Below are 21,256 nucleotides of genomic sequence, written 5' to 3' on the forward strand. Positions count from 1 at the left end.
TTATGAACCATTTGTATGGAAAGGTTTATTCAAACATAATCCAGTATATTTTTTAATGCATAGTTTTTGAGATCGTAATGAAATGGGAATAAAAATGCTAATACAAGCAATAAGGCAAATATTCTATTAACAAAAATATATGTATATATAAGAGATAAAAAACTTTTTTGATACACCAGATACATTTACGATATTAAAATTACGCTATTAATTAAAAATCTAAAAATTTCATTCTTAAATGTATTTAATTTCGTCTCTCCTTGGGTAATAGACTCGGGTAAACTCTAATATGAATGTTGTATGGGGGACGTAATAGGGCATTACTAAGAAACGAATCCATAAATTCCCTTCAAAACTTTATTGACTAAAAGAACTTACTTATTTTTTTAATAAAATCAACAAAAATTAATATATTTTAATGTATTTATATTTTTTAGGTAGTTAAAACCATATCCGATAGTACCAAGAAAGTCGACCATTTTTTAATGAGAGGACCAGTTTAAAAGTGGTCGTAAAATACTTTTTGTTGTAAAAATTGCAACTATTTTTATTGTTTCTTCAAGTAAAAGGTTCAAATTTTACGTTTTCTTAAAAATGTTTAGTATCTTTAAAATATTTAATATTTTTACACATGATTTTTAACGAAATGCTATGCCTACAAATTTAAATCTTGAACTTCAGACAGCCATACAAAATGACCCAAAGACTTATTTCACCTTTTAATAAATGTAACTGTTTTATGAAACATTTAAGAACTAAAAATATTTAAAACCTTGTATCATTTAATTACACAACACAGGTAAAAGGAGAAAATGAAATTGCACATCGAGCAAACATTGGGAGCGTAAACGAGCGCTGCCAAACACATAGTTAAAGTGCTCTCCTCCTCGATTCTCAAAAAACTTTCTTAAGCACTTCAGTATGCTGCAATTTCTATACAAACAAAAGTGTTTTTCGTTAGTTTTCGAAAAGAAATAGTGAAGCAAAATGTCGGACTCTGCAGTGGCAACATCCGCGTCCCCAGTGGCTGCCCCACCAGCGCCAGTTGAGAAGAAGGTGGCCGCCAAAAAGGCATCTGGATCAGGAGCTACAAAGGCAAAGAAGGCTGCAGTCCCGCCATCACATCCGCCAACTCAGCAAATGGTGGACGCTTCCATCAAGAACTTGAAGGAACGTGGGGGCTCATCGCTTCTGGCAATCAAGAAATATATCACTGCCACCTACAAATGCGACGCCCAAAAACTGGCTCCATTCATCAAGAAGTACTTGAAGTCTGCAGTGGCCAATGGAAAGCTGATCCAAACAAAGGGAAAGGGTGCTTCTGGTTCCTTCAAACTGTCAGCCTCTGCCAAAAAGGAGCCCAAGCCAAAGGTTGCGGCTGCTGAGAAGAAGGTCAAAACCAAGAAGGTAGTCACCAAGAAAGCCGGGGCCACCGCAAAGAAAGCTGCCGGTGCTGCTGACAAGAAACCCAAGGCTAAGAAGGCCGTTGCCACCAAGAAGACTGCCGAGAAGAAGAAAACTGAGAAGGCAAAGGCCAAGGATGCTAAGAAAACTGGAGTTGTAAAGGCAAAGCCAGCAGCAGCGAAAGCTAAGCCGGCCGCCGCAAAGCCAAAGGCAGCCAAGGCACCAAAGGCCAAGGCAGCAGCGTCCGCCAAGCCCAAGAAGGCAGTAAAGAAAGCAACTGCTCCAGCTACCGCTAAGAAGCCGAAGGCCAAGACTACGGCGTCCAAGAAGTAAATTAAGATAATCTCTATTATCGCAATTTTAGATTTCGAATTCTGAAATTTGAAATTAATTTAAACAAGCCCTTTTCAGGGCTACAAAATCTTCTTAAAGAGACCAAAAATTATCAATGTTTTAAATATGGAGTGTTTAACTGTAGAGTAGATCCGCCTATACCAATTAAATCCTTTTTTAGGATTTGGTAATAGCATATCTCAGTGAAGTAGTCATTTCCGACCCTATAAATTATATATATTCTTGATCAGCATCAACAACTGAATCGATATAGCGTTGGTCGTGAGGAAAAAAAAAATATTACTACATTTTTGGAACATTTTTTAAGGGGTTATATTATTGAAATTGCACATTTATTAACCCTATAAAACCGCAGAACAGCATTTTGTTTTAAAAATTTTACTTTTATTTATATATTAAATAAGAATAGGGCTCTTGAAAATTTCGTTTCTTTGGTAAAACTTGTTGTGGCCCTGAAAAGGGCCTTTTTAATGTTCCTCCGCATCTGCGAGAAAATTTACTTGGAGCTGGTGTACTTGGTGACAGCCTTGGTTCCCTCACTGACGGCGTGCTTAGCCAACTCTCCGGGCAGGAGCAGGCGAACAGCAGTTTGGATTTCCCGACTGGTGATGGTAGAGCGCTTGTTGTAGTGCGCCAGACGAGAAGCCTCGGCAGCAATACGCTCGAAGATGTCATTCACAAAGCTGTTCATGATGCTCATCGCTTTCGAGGAAATGCCAGTGTCGGGATGGACCTGCTTCAGGACCTTGTAAATGTAGATAGCATAGCTCTCCTTCCTCTTCCGCTTCTTCTTCTTGTCGTTCTTGGTGATGTTCTTCTGGGCCTTGCCAGCCTTCTTGGCTGCCTTTCCACTAGTTTTCGGCGGCATTATTTCACTTCACTTCACTGCACGATTCACTGATCATGGCAGTTCAGTTTTGGTGTTCGCTCTTATACTTTTTATCAAGCAATGTTTTCAGGTCTGTGGCGACCCACCCCTTACTGAACGCACAGGCAGAGTCAAAAGTATAAATTCGTGAACATCGACCCTTCGAGCTACATTCGTTCTTCGTGTGTGTGAAGTGAATAAAGTGAAATAAGAGAAAATGTCTGGTCGTGGAAAAGGTGGCAAAGTAAAGGGAAAGGCAAAGTCCCGCTCCAACCGTGCCGGACTTCAGTTCCCTGTCGGCCGCATTCATCGTCTGCTCCGCAAGGGCAACTACGCCGAGCGCGTTGGTGCCGGCGCTCCAGTTTACCTGGCTGCCGTTATGGAATATCTGGCCGCTGAGGTTCTCGAGTTGGCTGGCAATGCTGCTCGTGACAACAAGAAGACTAGGATCATCCCGCGTCATCTGCAGCTGGCCATCCGCAACGACGAAGAGTTGAACAAGCTGCTCTCTGGCGTCACCATTGCCCAGGGAGGTGTCTTGCCCAACATCCAGGCTGTCCTGTTGCCCAAGAAGACCGAGAAGAAGGCTTAAGCGTTTTAACAGCGTGCCAAGTCAAACTTGTACATAGAAACACAAACTCAAACCCAAACGTCCTTTTCAGGACGACCAAACCATTTCAAAAGAAACTACAATTTTCAAATATGCTTAAGTTTCAAATAATTAATTCATAAACTATTAAATACATTTTTTTTATAGTTAAAGTAAGGTGGTCGGTATAAAGTGTAAAACGAAAATGGAGGAAAAATGCAGAAAGTACAGTCGTCAGGGGACAATTCCGGTGACAAACATTAATTTTCTTGAAAATGTTGGGTACAGTTTGCATCTTAAAAACCGGGAATTCATTCCCATCGGGACTGTTTGAGCTACCTACGGCATGATTGCCTACCTACGAAAAGCCCGACCAATTAAAATGTATTAGGCGTTATTATTCGTCTGGAATAAATATGAAATATAGCAATGAAATTTGATTTGATAATTTTTCTCTTTTATGAAATTAAATGGTGGTCCTGAAAAGGACCGATTGTTGAGTACAGACTGTACTGATTTTTTAACCGCCGAAACCGTACAGGGTGCGGCCTTGCCTCTTCAGGGCGTACACGACGTCCATGGCTGTGACTGTCTTCCTCTTGGCGTGTTCAGTGTAGGTGACGGCATCACGGATCACGTTCTCCAGAAACACCTTCAGAACACCACGGGTTTCCTCGTAAATGAGTCCAGAGATACGCTTCACGCCGCCACGCCGAGCCAGACGTCGGATAGCTGGCTTTGTGATACCCTGGATGTTATCACGCAGCACTTTGCGATGACGCTTGGCGCCACCTTTTCCCAAGCCTTTGCCTCCTTTACCGCGACCAGTCATTTTTCACTCTTTTATTTTAACACTTCGAAAGTCACCACTGAACTAATGTAGAAAATTTTAGAATTTTCAATTTCCGTTTATTTGTCAGTCAAATTCTAAGTATACATTTTGTACTCCTGATCTTATATGTAACATATAGAAAGGAACTAATTCTAATATTACAGTTTTTCATGATTTGAAGCTTTTGTCATACGCTTATTGCTTTTCATGACGCTAGATTTTACATTGGCTTATTTGCTATTTGTAGCTTTATATTGGGTTTATTGCATTTTTGTTTCTTAATTAGTTTTATAATTCTGGGAAAAGTTTTCAAGTAAAAACCCAGCTTAATTTATATCTTATAGATAGTATGTTTTGTGGCGGAGGGTGGGGCGGGGGGGGGGGTTTATTTACAAAGTGTGTGGAGTATTTACATATGTACATGGGGGGGGGGGCTTATATTATTGGTACATTAGGCCATCTCTTGGATTTAGTGATCTAAATTTCCTATAGTAAAAAATTAAATTTTTATTTTCGTCATAGATAATATTTTTTGTTTTTAAATCTTCTAAGTGATTTAATGTTAACAATTCAATAGGGTAGTCATATAGTATTTCCGTTTGTTCAATGTTATTGTTTGTTATAAAGTGTTCTAAAATTTTGAAGGCTTGTTCGTCAATTTTTGTTGTTTTTGTTCGTTTATATATTTGTTTGTTTGGTACAGTGTTTCTGTAGTTGTTGTCAATAGCTTTTCTGAGTAAGAATCTTTCGTATCGTCTTAGTTTTTCCATCTGGTGGGATTTAATACTCATCCATGCTGTGTGTCCGTACAGTAAGATTGGTTGTATTAGTTTTCGGTATGTTAGTATTTTAATTTGCTCTAGTTTTTTGTTTTTGTTATTGTTCGGTAAGAATATGTGTTGAATGTTTTTTGCTCTTATTTTTGCTTTGTTTAATGTGTTGTCTATATGTGATTTAAAATTTAATTTTTCGTCATATGTGACTCCTAAATATTTTAATTCTCTGTTGAATTTGATTGGAATATTATTGTATATGTAAAGTTTGGGTTGGTAGTGTCTTGAATTTTTGTATAAATTACTAATTTTTGGCCCTCTGAAAAAGCAGCTGGTGCATTTTTCACTATTTAACTTTAATTGCCATCTTGTAAAATAATTTGATAGCTTGTCTAAGTATTGATTAAGTTCTACTTCTAGACTCGCGGTGTGGCCACCAGAGCCGAGAAGTAGTATGTCGTCTGCGTATGTTAGCTGAATTATGTCGACTGTTGTTTGTGGATTTTGTGTATACTTGGGTAGATCATGAAGATAAATGTTATATAAAATTGGTCCTAGGAGTGATCCTTGTGGTACTCCTGCTGTTATATTCCTTACAATGGAATTTTCTTGAGTTGGGCTTGAGACATGGAATGTTCTATTTGTAAGGTAACTATGAGTAATTTTTAGTAAGTTTTGGTTAAAATTTAACAGTTTCATTTTATATATTAGTGCATTTGTCCAGACTGTATCAAATGCTTTTTCAAAGTCAAGGGCACACGCTGCTGTGCCTCTTTTCTTATGGATGTTTTGATAGATGAAACTGTTAGCTTTATGAAAGGCATTATTTACTGAGATGTTCTCTCTGAAGCCAAATTGGCCTTCATTTAGAACATTATATTCTCGAAGATGTTTTTTAATGTGTTTTATTAGCACCTTTTCAAATAGCATTCCTATGGCAGAGAGTATAGTGATAGGTCTATAGCTTTTAAGGTAATGTGGGTTTGTCTTTGGTTTTTGTATTGGGATTATTTTCCCGTGCTTCCATTGTTTGGGAAAGTACGAGCAGTTTATGCAATGGTTGAAAATTTTGCATAATTCTACAATTACTGGCATGTTTAAATATTTTAGCAAGAAATTACTAGTTCCGTCTGGTCCCATCGTCTTCTTGTTATTTTTATTTTTTATCATTTCGAGTACTTCTTCTGGGTTTGTGAAACCTAGTTCTTCTGCTGCTTGCCATTTCCCTTCTGCTGTTTGTATGTCATTAAATGTTGTTATTTTAGTTTCATTTGTGTTTAATTGTTCTACTTCTGTTTGTACTGTTGTTCTGTGCGTTCTTAGTTCTGTGTTTGCTAAAGTCATGTTGTCGTTTTGTTTGTGAATTTGCTCAAAGGACCATGCTAGGGCATTTATTTTTTCAAAGTCAGAGGTGAGAATGTTCGAGTTGGTTTCAAAGTCTATTTGTGTTTTTTCAGTGTTGTTTAAAATTATGTTTGACTGTAACTGTTCTTTTGCGGTTATGCCTGGGTTTATGTTGTGAAGTGTTCTATGGCTTAGTCTGCATACATTGATTTTTTCTAGCCTTGTTCTTATAATCCTAAGTTCCGTCTCTTCTATCATTATGTTTATTTGGTAGTCTATTTCTTGGATTGCTTGTTTAATGGAAGATTTTTGATTTTCAGTCATTGTCATGGTTTTGTTGTGAAGTATTCGTCTGAGTTTGCGTTTTTGTGCTATAAGTTTAATGCACTTTGGTCCTAGTTGAATTGATTGGTTTGTAGCGTTTGGTTTTATCTTTAGTTTTGGTATAGCTTGTGGATTATTTAATGCTCTGTCTATTGCTATTGTTAAGTTTGTTATGTGCTGGTCAATATCATTTTTATTTAGGTTCGTGTGGTTTGGTGTTGGGTTTATGTTTTGTAGGATCGTTCTGTTCCAAGCTACTGAGTCTATTCGATTAAATTTATGAACTATTTTTGGGTCGTTATTTAATAAACGAGTTTTACCTATTTTTAATGCGATTTCTATTGCATGATGGTCAGATGGATAGTCTTTTAACACTGTACAGCCTTTTTGTAGGTTGCTACTTAAGGCTGCCATTGTAGAGGTTATAAAGAGATCTATGGACGAGTCTATTTTTTTATTCGGACGTGTTGGTTCGATTGGCGGACAAATTGTAAGTTCTGGAATATTTGTTATCCAGTCAAATAAAACTTTCCCTGCAGTATTGAAGTGTTGATTGGAAAAACTTGGTTTGTGCCATGTCGGATGTTTTGCATTTAGATCACAGCCTATGATTATTTTATTTACTTGAGGTACTTGTTTTAGTGTATTGTATATTTTTTCTAAGTCTTCAGTTTGTAGTTTGTCCTGTGGTCTGTTGTAAAGTGTTGCTACAATGATATTCTCTATGTTGTTTTGGGTTTTTTGGGTTAATTGTATGGCTATGGCTTCAACTGATTTAGTTTGTGTTAAGTTTATTCTGTTGTATTTTATGTTGTTTTTTAGGCAGATGGCCACTTGGTTAAGTTTTGTGTTTATTTCTGTTGTTGTGTTTTGTCTTATTAGTCTGTAGTTTGTTAGCATGGGTGGGTTATTTTCGCTGAGATGATGTTCTGCTAGGTGCATTACATCGGGTTTGTGTTTGGCTAGAAATTGGTTGAGTTCAGCTCTTTTTCTGAGCTGTCTCATACTATTTACATTGAGGAAAATGCATTTTAATTTCATTACTTATTTTGCGCCATATTGAAAATAAAGTCAAGTATTATTCGATTTTTATCATCTTCGTCGTTTGCATTTGGATAGTTAGTTAAAGTTTTTTGCATAATTTTTATGCACGTAACTAGATCTTTCCCGTAGGTCTTAATAGTGTCATTGTTTATTGTGTCTATTGTAATTTGAGGTGAACTGTCGAGTTGTTTGTTTTGTGGGTTTGTCATGTTCCGTTCGGTATTTTGAAAAAGGGAAGAGAAGCTTTTGTTCGGGACTACTCTATTGAATTGTGAATTTTTTGTAATTTGCTGATTTGTTTTTATTTCGTTTTGAACTCTCTTTTGTGCAATTTTTTTAACTAGACTTATTCTAATAGGACATATTTTAGCATTCGCAGTGTGTTCCCCCTTACAGTTTACACACTGAGGCTTTATAGTTTGTGTTTCAGTATTACTATCAGGCTTTTTTAGATCACAGTTTCCTGGGCCGTGAGGTTTAAGGCATTTAATGCACCTGTAGGGCATATTGCAATTACTGGCTACATGTGAAAATCTTTGACATCTTTTGCATTGTTTAATGTGGTTTGGGTGTGGCTTATAGCCTTCTATGGTTACTTTACAATTTAATAGATATTTTATTTTAAAGATATTTTTAATTATTGGGGATTTTTTGATTGTCACCTGCCAGTATTTTTCCTTATATATGTTTATTGATATTATTTCTAATTCTGGTATAGCTTCATTGATAGCTGCCTTGATTTCAGCTTTGTCAAAAATTTCAGGAGGGATTTTTTTAATTATTATATTGTGCGGCTTTAGTTGTTTTGGGGTGTATGTGAAAAATATGCAATTTTCTTTAGTTAATATAGTTTTCGCCTGACTTAAATTGTCAATTGTAAAGACCTTAATATTAATTATGTTCTTATTTACTATGTTAACAGTATACTTAAAAGGTAATAAATTTCTTATTTTACGAATATTAACATTGTATAATACTATTACCGGTAAGTTATTTAAGGTTTCTTCTGGTTCGGCTGCTGTTGCTGTTGTCTTCGGCGCTGCTGGCTTTGTTGTCATCTTTGTTTGTTTGCTGGTGCTTGCTGTTATTCCAGGTTGTGGGCCCACTGGTTTTAGAGCTGGAAATTCGCAATTGTCGTGTTCCGCTAATGGCAGGTAGTAGTTTGTTTTGTTGATGTTTTTATCGTTGTTTTTGTTGTTATTGCTGTTGTTATTTTTGTTGTTAATATTGTCGCTTTTGTTGTTGTTGCCCTTTTTATCAGTATTATTGTTGCTTAGGATTTGTTTTTTTAGAGTTATTATTTCTTTTTGGTATTCTTCATTAATTGTTTTTATTTTATGAAACTCCACCATCAAAGCTTTTAGTTGCTCTTTGATTCCTTCTTCATCTTGTTCTTCATCACTGCTGTTGGGGTCATAATCGTCTTCACTGTTTTCTTCTGATGATATTTCATATCGGCGTTTGTTGTTTTGATTATCAACTTCCATTTCATGAATTTGATCACAGTTAGTTGGCTCATTTTCAGGCACTTGAGATCGCTTTTTTGCACTTGATTCCATATTGACTATTTCGTTTCGACGCTTCCTGATTATTTGTTTTGTTTCATTTAATTGAACTATTGCTAAAGGTTTTTGTTGTTGTGTTTCTGCCGTTGTTTTCTCTTTGTTTTGTTGTTGTTGTTGTTGTAGTTGTTGTTGCTGATGCTGTTGTTGTTGCTGTTGCTGCAGCTGTCGCTGCATCTGCTGTTGTTGTTGTTGTTGCTGATATTGTTGTTTCTGCTGATTTAGTTGTTGTTGCTGTGGCTGCTGTTGTAGTTGTTGTTGTGGTTTCTGTTGATGTGGCTGCTGCTGTTGTGACTGCTGTTGTTGTGGTTGTTGTTGTTGTGGCTGCTGTTGCTGCGGCTGTTGTTGTTGTGGCTGCTGTTGTTTTGGCTGCTGTTGCTGCGGCTGTTGTTGTTGTGGCTGCTGTTGTTGTGGCTGCTGTTGCTGCGGCTGTTGTTGTTGTGGCTGCTGTTGTTGTGGCTGTTGTTGCTGTGGTTTTTGTGACTGCTGTTGTAGTTGTAGTTGTTTTTGCTGCGATTTTAGCTGTTGTAGCTGCTTTTGTTGTTGTAGTTGTTGTAGTTGTTTTAAACGTATGTTCTCTACTTTTAGTATTGCTATTGCTTGAGCACTTTGTATTTTTTGTTGCTGATTTACTATTTGCACAGTTGTGGTTATTATTGCTTTTTTATTATTAATTTCTTGCCATTGTTGTCGTTGTTGTTCTTCTTTAGCATTTAGCGCTTCGTCAGTTATTCTTTTAGATGTGGTTGGTAATTGCTTATTGGCCATTGGTTGCCGTTCGTCATTATTTTTCACTTGCGGATTATTCACTGTTGTTTTAGCTTCTTCTGCTTCTTCACTAGCTACTTCTAGCTTATCATTGTGTTTGATTTTCGTTTCACTTGTTATTTTTGCTCTGGCCGCTGCCGCTGCGCTTGCAGCCACACGCCTTGCGGCGGCTTTCTTTTTCACTTCCTCCGTTTCGCTCACTGTTTCTCTACTTTTCTTTATGTTTACTCCTGTCTCTGTCAGGTTCACTTTGCTAAACCTTTGCACTTTGCCAAGCTTTTACTTTTTACTTTTAACTTTGCCTCCTTTACCGCGACCAGTCATTTTTCACTCTTTTATTTTAACACTTCGAAAGTCACCACTGAACTAATGTAGAAATCAATTTCAATTTCAATTTCCAGCGTCTGGTGCGTGAAATCGCTCAGGACTTCAAGACTGACCTGCGATTCCAGAGCTCTGCCGTAATGGCTCTGCAGGAAGCTAGCGAAGCCTATCTGGTTGGTCTCTTTGAAGACACCAACTTGTGTGCCATCCACGCCAAGCGAGTCACAATCATGCCCAAGGACATCCAGCTGGCCCGTCGCATCCGTGGCGAGCGTGCTTAAGTTGCTTTTGACTAGCAGCCAAAGCGGCAATACATTTTGTACAAATCGGTCCTTTTCAGGACCACAAATATCTTTAAAACTGAGACTATAAATTTTCATATCTATAATTATTTACATTTTTTAAATAAAACATTCTCCTTGCGTTTTTCTGGTTAAATTTGTCAGAATGTATACATGGAAAATAAATACGTTCTTTAAATGTGTGTAGTGAGATACTTTTAGTAGGTATCGGTACAAAATTCGAAATACAAAGCAGATATTTTTAAAAGTTATGTTAAAGACTTATTTATGAACCATTTGTATGGAAAGGTTTATTCAAACATAATCCAGTATATTTTTTAATGCATAGTTTTTGAGATCGTAATGAAATGGGAATAAAAATGCTAATACAAGCAATAAGGCAAATATTCTATTAACAAAAATATATGTATATATAAGAGATAAAAAACTTTTTTGATACACCAGATACATTTACGATATTAAAATTACGCTATTAATTAAAAATCTAAAAATTTCATTCTTAAATGTATTTAATTTCGTCTCTCCTTGGGTAATAGACTCGGGTAAACTCTAATATGAATGTTGTATGGGGGACGTAATAGGGCATTACTAAGAAACGAATCCATAAATTCCCTTCAAAACTTTATTGACTAAAAGAACTTACTTATTTTTTTAATAAAATCAACAAAAATTAATATATTTTAATGTATTTATATTTTTTAGGTAGTTAAAACCATATCCGATAGTACCAAGAAAGTCGACCATTTTTTAATGAGAGGACCAGTTTAAAAGTGGTCGTAAAATACTTTTTGTTGTAAAAATTGCAACTATTTTTATTGTTTCTTCAAGTAAAAGGTTCAAATTTTACTTTTTCTTAAAAATGTTTTGTATCTTTAAAATATTTAATATTTTTACACATGATTTTTAACGAAATGCTATGCCTACAAATTTAAATCTTGAACTTCAGACAGCCATACAAAATGACCCAAAGACTTATTTCACCTTTTAATAAATGTAACTGTTTTATGAAACATTTAAGAACTAAAAATATTTAAAACCTTGTATCATTTAATTACACAACACAGGTAAAAGGAGAAAATGAAATTGCACATCGAGCAAACATTGGCAGCGTAAACGAGCGCTGCCAAACACATAGTTAAAGTGCTCTCCTCCTCGATTCTCAAAAAACTTTCTTAAGCACTTCAGTATGCTGCAATTTCTATACAAACAAAAGTGTTTTTCGTTAGTTTTCGAAAAGAAATAGTGAAGCAAAATGTCGGACTCTGCAGTGGCAACATCCGCGTCCCCAGTGGCTGCCCCACCAGCGCCAGTTGAGAAGAAGGTGGCCGCCAAAAAGGCATCTGGATCAGGAGCTACAAAGGCAAAGAAGGCTGCAGTCCCGCCATCACATCCGCCAACTCAGCAAATGGTGGACGCTTCCATCAAGAACTTGAAGGAACGTGGGGGCTCATCGCTTCTGGCAATCAAGAAATATATCACTGCCACCTACAAATGCGACGCCCAAAAACTGGCTCCATTCATCAAGAAGTACTTGAAGTCTGCAGTGGCCAATGGAAAGCTGATCCAAACAAAGGGAAAGGGTGCTTCTGGTTCCTTCAAACTGTCAGCCTCTGCCAAAAAGGAGCCCAAGCCAAAGGTTGCGGCTGCTGAGAAGAAGGTCAAAACCAAGAAGGTAGTCACCAAGAAAGCCGGGGCCACCGCAAAGAAAGCTGCCGGTGCTGCTGACAAGAAACCCAAGGCTAAGAAGGCCGTTGCCACCAAGAAGACTGCCGAGAAGAAGAAAACTGAGAAGGCAAAGGCCAAGGATGCTAAGAAAACTGGAGTTGTAAAGGCAAAGCCAGCAGCAGCGAAAGCTAAGCCGGCCGCCGCAAAGCCAAAGGCAGCCAAGGCACCAAAGGCCAAGGCAGCAGCGTCCGCCAAGCCCAAGAAGGCAGTAAAGAAAGCAACTGCTCCAGCTACCGCTAAGAAGCCGAAGGCCAAGACTACGGCGTCCAAGAAGTAAATTAAGATAATCTCTATTATCGCAATTTTAGATTTCGAATTCTGAAATTTGAAATTAATTTAAACAAGCCCTTTTCAGGGCTACAAAATCTTCTTAAAGAGACCAAAAATTATCAATGTTTTAAATATGGAGTGTTTAACTGTAGAGTAGATCCGCCTATACCAATTAAATCCTTTTTTAGGATTTGGTAATAGCATATCTCAGTGAAGTAGTCATTTCCGACCCTATAAATCATATATATTCTTGATCAGCATCAACAACTGAATCGATATAGCGTTGGTCGTGAGGAAAAAAAATATTACTACATTTTTGGAACATTTTTTAAGGGGTTATATTATTGAAATTGCACATTTATTAACCCTATAAAACCGCAGAACAGCATTTTGTTTTAAAAATTTTACTTTTATTTATATATTAAATAAGAATAGGGCTCTTGAAAATTTCGTTTCTTTGGTAAAACTTGTTGTGGCCCTGAAAAGGGCCTTTTTAATGTTCCTCCGCATCTGCGAGAAAATTTACTTGGAGCTGGTGTACTTGGTGACAGCCTTGGTTCCCTCACTGACGGCGTGCTTAGCCAACTCTCCGGGCAGGAGCAGGCGAACAGCAGTTTGGATTTCCCGACTGGTGATGGTAGAGCGCTTGTTGTAGTGCGCCAGACGAGAAGCCTCGGCAGCAATACGCTCGAAGATGTCATTCACAAAGCTGTTCATGATGCTCATCGCTTTCGAGGAAATGCCAGTGTCGGGATGGACCTGCTTCAGGACCTTGTAAATGTAGATAGCATAGCTCTCCTTCCTCTTCCTCTTCTTCTTCTTGTCGTTCTTGGTGATGTTCTTCTGGGCCTTGCCAGCCTTCTTGGCTGCCTTTCCACTAGTTTTCGGCGGCATTATTTCACTTCACTTCACTGCACGATTCACTGATCATAGCAGCAAAGTTTTGGTGTTCGCTCTTATACTTTTTATCAAGCAATGTTTTCAGGTCTGTGGCGACCCACCCCTTACTGAACGCACAGGCAGAGTCAAAAGTATAAATTCGTGGACATCGAGAGTTCGAGCAACATTCGTTCTTCGTGTGTGTGAAGTGAATAAAGTGAAATAAGAGAAAATGTCTGGTCGTGGAAAAGGTGGCAAAGTGAAGGGAAAGGCAAAGTCCCGCTCCAACCGTGCCGGACTTCAGTTCCCTGTCGGCCGCATTCATCGTCTGCTCCGCAAGGGCAACTACGCCGAGCGCGTTGGTGCCGGCGCTCCAGTTTACCTGGCTGCCGTGATGGAATATCTGGCCGCTGAGGTTCTCGAGTTGGCTGGCAATGCTGCTCGTGACAACAAGAAGACTAGGATCATCCCGCGTCATCTGCAGCTGGCCATCCGCAACGACGAAGAGTTGAACAAGCTGCTCTCTGGCGTCACCATTGCCCAGGGAGGTGTCTTGCCCAACATCCAGGCTGTCCTGTTGCCCAAGAAGACCGAGAAGAAGGCTTAAGCGTTTTAACAGCGTGCCAAGTCAAACTTGTACATAGAAACACAAACTCAAACCCAAACGTCCTTTTCAGGACGACCAAACCATTTCAAAAGAAACTACAATTTTCAAATATGCTTAAGTTTAAAATAATTAATTCATAAACTATTAAATACATTTTTTTTATAGTTAAAGTAAGGTGTTCGGTATAAAGTGTAAAACGAAAATGGAACAAAAATGCAGAAAGTACAGTCGTCAGGGGACAATTCCGGTGACAAACATTAGCATTAATTTTCTTGAAAATGTTGGGTACAGTTTGCATCTTAAAAAAACCGGGAATTCATTCCCATCGGGACTGTTTGAGCTACCTACGGCACGATTGCCTACCTACGAAAACCCCGACCAATTAAAATGTATTAGGCGTTATTATTCGTCTGGAATAAATATATATATATATAATAGCAATGAAATTTGATTTGATTTTTCTCTTTTATGAAATTAAATGGTGGTCCTGAAAAGGACCGATTGTTGAGTACAGACTGTACTGATTTTTTAACCGCCGAAACCGTACAGGGTGCGGCCTTGCCTCTTCAGGGCGTACACGACGTCCATGGCTGTGACTGTCTTCCTCTTGGCGTGTTCAGTGTAGGTGACGGCATCACGGATCACGTTCTCCAGAAACACCTTCAGAACACCACGGGTTTCCTCGTAAATGAGTCCAGAGATACGCTTCACGCCGCCACGCCGAGCCAGACGTCGGATAGCTGGCTTTGTGATACCCTGGATGTTATCACGCAGCACTTTGCGATGACGCTTGGCGCCACCTTTTCCCAAGCCTTTGCCTCCTTTACCGCGACCAGTCATTTTTCACTCTTTTATTTTAACACTTCGAAAGTCACCACTGAACTAATGTAGAAACGCCGTCGCCGCTTCTATTTATACCAAAACTCAGCATTGCACGAGTGAGCCCGAACGATTGGCCATCTCGCTCTGTGCTCGAAAAATGAGATGGCATCTGCTGCGGCTCTCTTTTCAACCCTCCACGTTTTGCTATATAAGTAGGTAGCAACGGGTTGCTCGTTTATTGTGTTTTCAGACTCGTGAAGTGAACAGTGACAAGAAGTAATATCTAAAATGGCTCGTACCAAGCAGACCGCTCGCAAATCTACTGGTGGCAAGGCACCACGCAAACAACTGGCAACCAAGGCCGCTCGCAAGAGTGCTCCAGCCACCGGTGGCGTGAAGAAGCCCCATCGCTATCGCCCAGGAACTGTGGCTCTGCGTGAGATCCGTCGGTACCAGAAGAGTACCGAGCTGCTGATCCGCAAGCTGCCTTTCCAGCGTCTGGTGCGTGAAATCGCTCAGGACTTCAAGACTGACCTGCGATTCCAGAGCTCTGCCGTAATGGCTCTGCAGGAAGCTAGCGAAGCCTATCTGGTTGGTCTCTTTGAAGACACCAACTTGTGTGCCATCCACGCCAAGCGAGTCACAATCATGCCCAAGGACATCCAGCTGGCCCGTCGCATCCGTGGCGAGCGTGCTTAAGTTGCTTTTGACTAGCAGCCAAAGCGGCAATACATTTTGTACAAATCGGTCCTTTTCAGGACCACAAATATCTTTAAAACTGAGACTATAAATTTTCATATCTATAATTATTTACATTTTTTAAATAAAACATTCTCCTTGCGTTTTTCTGGTTAAATTTGTCAGAATGTATACATGGAAAATAAATACGTTCTTTAAATGTGTGTAGTGAGATACTTTTAGTAGGTATCGGTACAAAATTCGAAATACAAAGCAGATATTTTTAAAAGTTATGTTAAAGACTTATTTATGAACCATTTGTATGGAAAGGTTTATTCAAACATAATCCAGTATATTTTTTAATGCATAGTTTTTGAGATCGTAATGAAATGGGAATAAAAATGCTAATACAAGCAATAAGGCAAATATTCTATTAACAAAAATATATGTATATATAAAAGATAAAAAACTTTTTTGATACACCAGATACATTTACGATATTAAAATTACGCTATTAATTAAAAATCTAAAAATTTCATTCTTAAATGTATTTAATTTCGTCTCTCCTTGGGTAATAGACTCGGGTAAACTCTAATATGAATGTTGTATGGGGGACGTAATAGGGCATTACTAAGAAACGAATCCATAAATTCCCTTCAAAACTTTATTGACTAAAAGAACTTACTTATTTTTTTAATAAAATCAACAAAAATTAATATATTTTAATGTATTTATATTTTTTAGGTAGTTAAAACCATATCCGATAGTACCAAGAAAGTCGACCATTTTTTAATGAGAGGACCAGTTTAAAAGTGGTCGTAAAATACTTTTTGTTGTAAAAATTGCAACTATTTTTATTGTTTCTTCAAGTAAAAGATTCAAATTTTACTTTTTCTTAAAAATGTTTAGTATCTTTAAAATATTTAATATTTTTACACATGATTTTTAACGAAATGCTATGCCTACAAATTTAAATCTTGAACTTCAGACAGCCATACAAAATGACCCAAAGACTTATTTCACCTTTTAATAAATGTAACTGTTTTATGAAACATTTAAGAACTAAAAATATTTAAAACCTTGTATCATTTAATTACACAACACAGGTAAAAGGAGAAAATGAAATTGCACATCGAGCAAACATTGGCAGCGTAAACGAGCGCTGCCAAACACATAGTTAAAGTGCTCTCCTCCTCGATTCTCAAAAAACTTTCTTAAGCACTTCAGTATGCTGCAATTTCTATACAAACAAAAGTGTTTTTCGTTAGTTTTCGAAAAGAAATAGTGAAGCAAAATGTCGGACTCTGCAGTGGCAACATCCGCGTCCCCAGTGGCTGCCCCACCAGCGCCAGTTGAGAAGAAGGTGGCCGCCAAAAAGGCATCTGGATCAGGAGCTACAAAGGCAAAGAAGGCTGCAGTCCCGCCATCACATCCGCCAACTCAGCAAATGGTGGACGCTTCCATCAAGAACTTAAAGGAACGTGGGGGCTCATCGCTTCTGGCAATCAAGAAATATATCACTGCCACCTACAAATGCGACGCCCAAAAACTGGCTCCATTCATCAAGAAGTACTTGAAGTCTGCAGTGGCCAATGGAAAGCTGATCCAAACAAAGGGAAAGGGTGCTTCTGGTTCCTTCAAACTGTCAGCCTCTGCCAAAAAGGAGCCCAAGCCAAAGGTTGCGGCTGCTGAGAAGAAGGTCAAAACCAAGAAGGTAGTCACCAAGAAAGCCGGGGCCACCGTAAAGAAAGCTGCCGGTGCTGCTGACAAGAAACCCAAGGCTAAGAAGGCCGTTGCCACCAAGAAGACTGCCGAGAAGAAGAAAACTGAGAAGGCAAAGGCCAAGGATGCTAAGAAAACTGGAGTTGTAAAGGCAAAGCCAGCAGCAGCGAAAGCTAAGCCGGCCGCCGCAAAGCCAAAGGCAGCCAAGGCAGCAGCGTCCGCTAAGCCCAAGAAGGCAGTAAAGAAAGCAACTGCTCCAGCTACCGCTAAGAAGCCGAAGGCCAAGACTACGGCGTCCAAGAAGTAAATTAAGATAATCTCTATTATCGCAATTTTAGATTTCGAATTCTGAAATTTGAAATTAATTTAAACAAGCCCTTTTCAGGGCTACAAAATCTTCTTAAAGAGACCAAAAATTATCAATGTTTTAAATATGGAGTGTTTAACTGTAGAGTAGATCCGCCTATACCAATTAAATCCTTTTTTAGGATTTGGTAATAGCATATCTCAGTGAAGTAGTCATTTCCGACCCTATAAATTATATATATTCTTGATCAGCATCAACAACTGAATCGATATAGCGTTGGTCGTGAGGAAAAAAAAATATTACTACATTTTTGGAACATTTTTTAAGGGGTTATATTATTGAAATTGCACATTTATTAACCCTATAAAACCGCAGAACAGCATTTTGTTTTAAAAATTTTACTTTTATTTATATATTAAATAAGAATAGGGCTCTTGAAAATTTCGTTTCTTTGGTAAAACTTGTTGTGGCCCTGAAAAGGGCCTTTTTAATGTTCCTCCGCATCTGCGAGAAAATTTACTTGGAGCTGGTGTACTTGGTGACAGCCTTGGTTCCCTCACTGACGGCGTGCTTAGCCAACTCTCCGGGCAGGAGCAGGCGAACAGCAGTTTGGATTTCCCGACTGGTGATGGTAGAGCGCTTGTTGTAGTGCGCCAGACGAGAAGCCTCGGCAGCAATACGCTCGAAGATGTCATTCACAAAGCTGTTCATGATGCTCATCGCTTTCGAGGAAATGCCAGTGTCGGGATGGACCTGCTTCAGGACCTTGTAAATGTAGATAGCATAGCTCTCCTTCCTCTTCCGCTTCTTCTTCTTGTCGTTCTTGGTGATGTTCTTCTGGGCCTTGCCAGCCTTCTTGGCTGCCTTTCCACTAGTTTTCGGCGGCATTATTTCACTTCACTTCACTGCACGATTCACTGATCATAGCAGCAGTTCAGTTTTCAAAAATCCATTTATTTGTCAGTTGATTTAAAGTATACATTTTGTACTTCTTAGCCTAATGTGTAATAATTAGTGGAACTATTTCTAATATTACAGTTTTTCATGATTTGCAGCTTTTGTCATACGCTTATTGCTTTTCATGACGCTAGATTTTACATTGGCTTATTTGCTATTTGTTGCTTAATATTGATTTTTGTTTTTTAATTAGATTTATAATTTTTTATAATTTTGGGAAAAGTTTTCAAGTAAAAACCCAGCTTAATTTATGTCTTATAGACAGCATGTTTGGGGGGGGGGAGGGGTGGGTTATATTTACAAGGGGAGTGGAATATTTACAGGGGGAGTTTACATTACTGGTATATTAAACCGTCTCTTGGATTTTCTGAATTGTTTTTTCTATGGTAAAATATTAAATTTTTGTTTGTTTTAATTTATTTGATATGATATGATATTAAATTTTTGTTTGTTTTAATTTATTTGATATGTTTTTTTTATAGTTATTATCGATGGCTTTTCTGAGTATTTGTCTTTCAAAAATTCTTAGTTTTTGCATTAAATTTGATTTAATGCTCATCCATGCTGCATGCCCATACAGTAGGATTGGTTGAATTAATTTGCGGTAGGTTAGTATTTTAATCTGTTCTAATTTGTTATTTCTGTTATTGTTAGGTATGAATATGTGAAGAAGGCTTTTTGTTTTTATTTTTGCTCTGATTAAGGTATTGTCTATATGTGTTTTAAAGTTTAGTTTTTCGTCATACGTGACCCCTAGATATTTTAGTTCTTTATTGAATTTAATTGGAATGTTATTATATATGAATAGTTTGGGTTTATAGTATTTTGAATTTTTATATAGTTTTTGGATTTTAGGTCCTTTGAAGAAGCAGCTAGTGCATTTATCACAATTTAGCTTTAATTGCCATTTTGTGAAATATTTTGAAAGCTTGTCTAAATATAGGTTGAACTCTACTTCTAGGCTTGCGGTGGAGCCCCCAGAGCCGAGAATTAGAATGTCATCTGCATATGTTAATTGGATTATATCAACTGTGGTTTGGGGGTTTTGTATATAATTGGGCAAGTCATGAAGATAAATATTGTATAATATTGGTCCTAGGAGTGATCCTTGTGGTACTCCTGCTGTAATATTTCTTATTATGGAATTTTCTTGATTTTGGCTTGTGACATGAAAGGTCCTATTAGTTAGGTAACTATGGATGATTTTGAGTATGTTATGATTGAAGTTTAATAATTTCATTTTGTATATCAGTGCATTAGTCCAAACTGTGTCGAATGCTTTTTCGAAATCAAGGGCACAGGCTACTGTGCCTCTTTTTTTATGGATGTTTTTGAAAATGAAGGTGTTAGCTCTATGGAAGGCATTGCTAACTGATATGCCTTCCCTGAAGCCAAATTGGCCTTCATTTAGGACATTATTTTCTTGTATATGTTTTTATACCCTTGCAGGGTATTATAATTTCAGTCAGAAGTTTGCAACGCAATGAAGGAGGCACCTCCGACCATATAAAGTATATATATTCTTGATCAGGATCAACAGACGAGTCGATCTAGCCATGTCCGTCTGTCCGTCTGTCCGTCTGTCCGTCTGTCCTTCTGTCCGTCTGTCCGTTTCTACGCAAACTAGTCTCTCAGTTTTAAAACTATCTTAATGAAACTTTGTAGTTAGCCTTTTATATACTCTCACTCATATATATGTCGGAACGGGCCAGATCGGACGACTATATCATATAGCTGTCATAGGAATGAGCAGAAAATTTTTACAAAAAAAATTATAACATTTTCAGTTTACAACAGATTTTTATCAAATTTGAGATATAGCCATTTTATTATACTCTACAATTCTGTCTAAAATTTTATGAAAATCGAACTACTATATCATATAGCTCCCATAGGAACGATCGAGAAATTAATACAATTAAAAATTACAACTATTTCAGTTTTAAACAGATCATCATCAAGTTTGAGGTGTAGCCATTTTATATTAATCTTAAATTTTGTGTAAAATTTCATGAAAATCGGACGACAGTATCATATAGGTGCCAAACAAACGATCGTTTGGTGTAGAGGAAAAATGCAAATCTGTGAACTGCAAATGAAAACAGGGTGAATGAAATGAAAACAGGTGTTACTTCATTGTAATCATAAATATATATATATAACTAGCTGTACCCTGCCACGTTTCTCTGTGGCATATTATGGTTAAGAGGGCACTTCTGAATACATCAAGGTTCTGGCAAAATCATCTTCCTGGCATAAGGTGAAGAAGGCAGTCAGAGTTGTCGCTGGCCGATTCAGGACTCTTTCTTGCACATTTTTTTCTGTGAAATAGACACGTTGACCATTCTCCAAATGGACTGCCACGTTTCTCTGTGGCATATTGTGGTTGAACGCATAAGAAATAAGTCAAACAAAAAATAATCATTTTCAAATTAATTTAATTCTGTAATACTTGTTGGTATACAATATTCTTTGTTTCTCCATTCTCCGCGTAAATATAAAGACTTTTTGGTTTTCCGACTCGTGAACACGCAACATATAATTGTCCGTGAGAAAAACAATCTTCATCCAAATCCAGACCACACAACTCCAGAGATTGACCTTGAGCTTTATTTATGGTCATTGCAAACGCCAAACGAATGGGAAACTGCAATCTCTTGAACTGGAACGGTGTATCTGTCGGGATCATAGGAATCCTAGGAATGAGGACATCTTCACCTTTGAAAGGACCAGTTATGATCCTTGCTATGTTGTTCATCAATTTCTTGACTGCGAGTCGCGTACCGTTGCAGAGTTTCGGC

The 21,256-nt window shown here is 37.9% G+C and overlaps 10 protein-coding genes and 1 pseudogene across 11 annotated transcripts; 6 read left to right on the forward strand and 5 right to left on the reverse strand.

Annotated features, from left to right (window-relative positions):
* The first annotated feature begins 940 nt into the window (after positions 1 to 940).
* LOC110182428 (histone H1-like) lies at positions 941 to 1,862 on the forward strand. The gene has a single exon (XM_020950465.2). It carries the CDS (start codon positions 988 to 990, stop codon positions 1,735 to 1,737), a length of 750 nt encoding a protein of 249 aa, XP_020806124.2. The 5' UTR covers positions 941 to 987; the 3' UTR covers positions 1,738 to 1,862.
* Positions 1,863 to 2,120: 258 nt separating this feature from the next.
* Positions 2,121 to 2,726, reverse strand: LOC110182439 (histone H2B). The gene has a single exon (XM_020950475.2). It carries the CDS (start codon positions 2,624 to 2,626, stop codon positions 2,255 to 2,257), a length of 372 nt encoding a protein of 123 aa, XP_020806134.2. The 5' UTR covers positions 2,627 to 2,726; the 3' UTR covers positions 2,121 to 2,254.
* Positions 2,727 to 2,800: 74 nt separating this feature from the next.
* On the forward strand, positions 2,801 to 3,288 carry LOC110180700 (histone H2A). Its single transcript, XM_020948381.2, has one exon. The coding sequence runs from the start codon at positions 2,844 to 2,846 to the stop codon at positions 3,216 to 3,218; it is 375 nt and encodes a 124-aa protein (XP_020804040.1). The 5' UTR covers positions 2,801 to 2,843; the 3' UTR covers positions 3,219 to 3,288.
* A 357-nt stretch (positions 3,289 to 3,645) lies between these two features.
* LOC110180707 (histone H4) lies at positions 3,646 to 10,244 on the reverse strand. Its single transcript, XM_086841114.1, has one exon. The coding sequence runs from the start codon at positions 4,045 to 4,047 to the stop codon at positions 3,736 to 3,738; it is 312 nt and encodes a 103-aa protein (XP_086697240.1). The 5' UTR covers positions 4,048 to 10,244; the 3' UTR covers positions 3,646 to 3,735.
* A 1,449-nt stretch (positions 10,245 to 11,693) lies between these two features.
* LOC110182429 (histone H1-like) lies at positions 11,694 to 12,615 on the forward strand. Its single transcript, XM_086841023.1, has one exon. The coding sequence runs from the start codon at positions 11,741 to 11,743 to the stop codon at positions 12,488 to 12,490; it is 750 nt and encodes a 249-aa protein (XP_086697149.1). The 5' UTR covers positions 11,694 to 11,740; the 3' UTR covers positions 12,491 to 12,615.
* Positions 12,616 to 12,962: 347 nt separating this feature from the next.
* LOC110180682 (histone H2B) lies at positions 12,963 to 13,416 on the reverse strand. The gene has a single exon (XM_020948366.2). It carries the CDS (start codon positions 13,375 to 13,377, stop codon positions 13,006 to 13,008), a length of 372 nt encoding a protein of 123 aa, XP_020804025.1. The 5' UTR covers positions 13,378 to 13,416; the 3' UTR covers positions 12,963 to 13,005.
* Positions 13,417 to 13,557: 141 nt separating this feature from the next.
* Positions 13,558 to 14,039, forward strand: LOC110183808 (histone H2A). Its single transcript, XM_020952160.2, has one exon. It carries the CDS (start codon positions 13,595 to 13,597, stop codon positions 13,967 to 13,969), a length of 375 nt encoding a protein of 124 aa, XP_020807819.1. The 5' UTR covers positions 13,558 to 13,594; the 3' UTR covers positions 13,970 to 14,039.
* A 417-nt stretch (positions 14,040 to 14,456) lies between these two features.
* LOC110181329 (histone H4) lies at positions 14,457 to 15,051 on the reverse strand. Its single transcript, XM_020949048.2, has one exon. The coding sequence runs from the start codon at positions 14,807 to 14,809 to the stop codon at positions 14,498 to 14,500; it is 312 nt and encodes a 103-aa protein (XP_020804707.1). The 5' UTR covers positions 14,810 to 15,051; the 3' UTR covers positions 14,457 to 14,497.
* Positions 15,024 to 15,676, forward strand: LOC147644761 (histone H3). The gene has a single exon (XM_086841115.1). It carries the CDS (start codon positions 15,080 to 15,082, stop codon positions 15,488 to 15,490), a length of 411 nt encoding a protein of 136 aa, XP_086697241.1. The 5' UTR covers positions 15,024 to 15,079; the 3' UTR covers positions 15,491 to 15,676.
* A 1,055-nt stretch (positions 15,677 to 16,731) lies between these two features.
* On the forward strand, positions 16,732 to 17,577 carry LOC110181335 (histone H1 pseudogene; annotated as a pseudogene). Its single transcript, XR_015273502.1, has one exon. The product of XR_015273502.1 is annotated as a histone H1 pseudogene (transcript).
* Positions 17,578 to 17,880: 303 nt separating this feature from the next.
* Positions 17,881 to 18,424, reverse strand: LOC110181332 (histone H2B). Its single transcript, XM_020949050.2, has one exon. It carries the CDS (start codon positions 18,384 to 18,386, stop codon positions 18,015 to 18,017), a length of 372 nt encoding a protein of 123 aa, XP_020804709.1. The 5' UTR covers positions 18,387 to 18,424; the 3' UTR covers positions 17,881 to 18,014.
* Positions 18,425 to 21,256: the final 2,832 nt, after the last annotated feature.

This window comes from Drosophila serrata, unplaced genomic scaffold (genome assembly GCF_035046125.1).
Source record: "Drosophila serrata isolate PLE 108 unplaced genomic scaffold, ASM3504612v1 contig_100, whole genome shotgun sequence".
Taxonomy (NCBI): Eukaryota; Metazoa; Arthropoda; class Insecta; order Diptera; family Drosophilidae; genus Drosophila; species Drosophila serrata.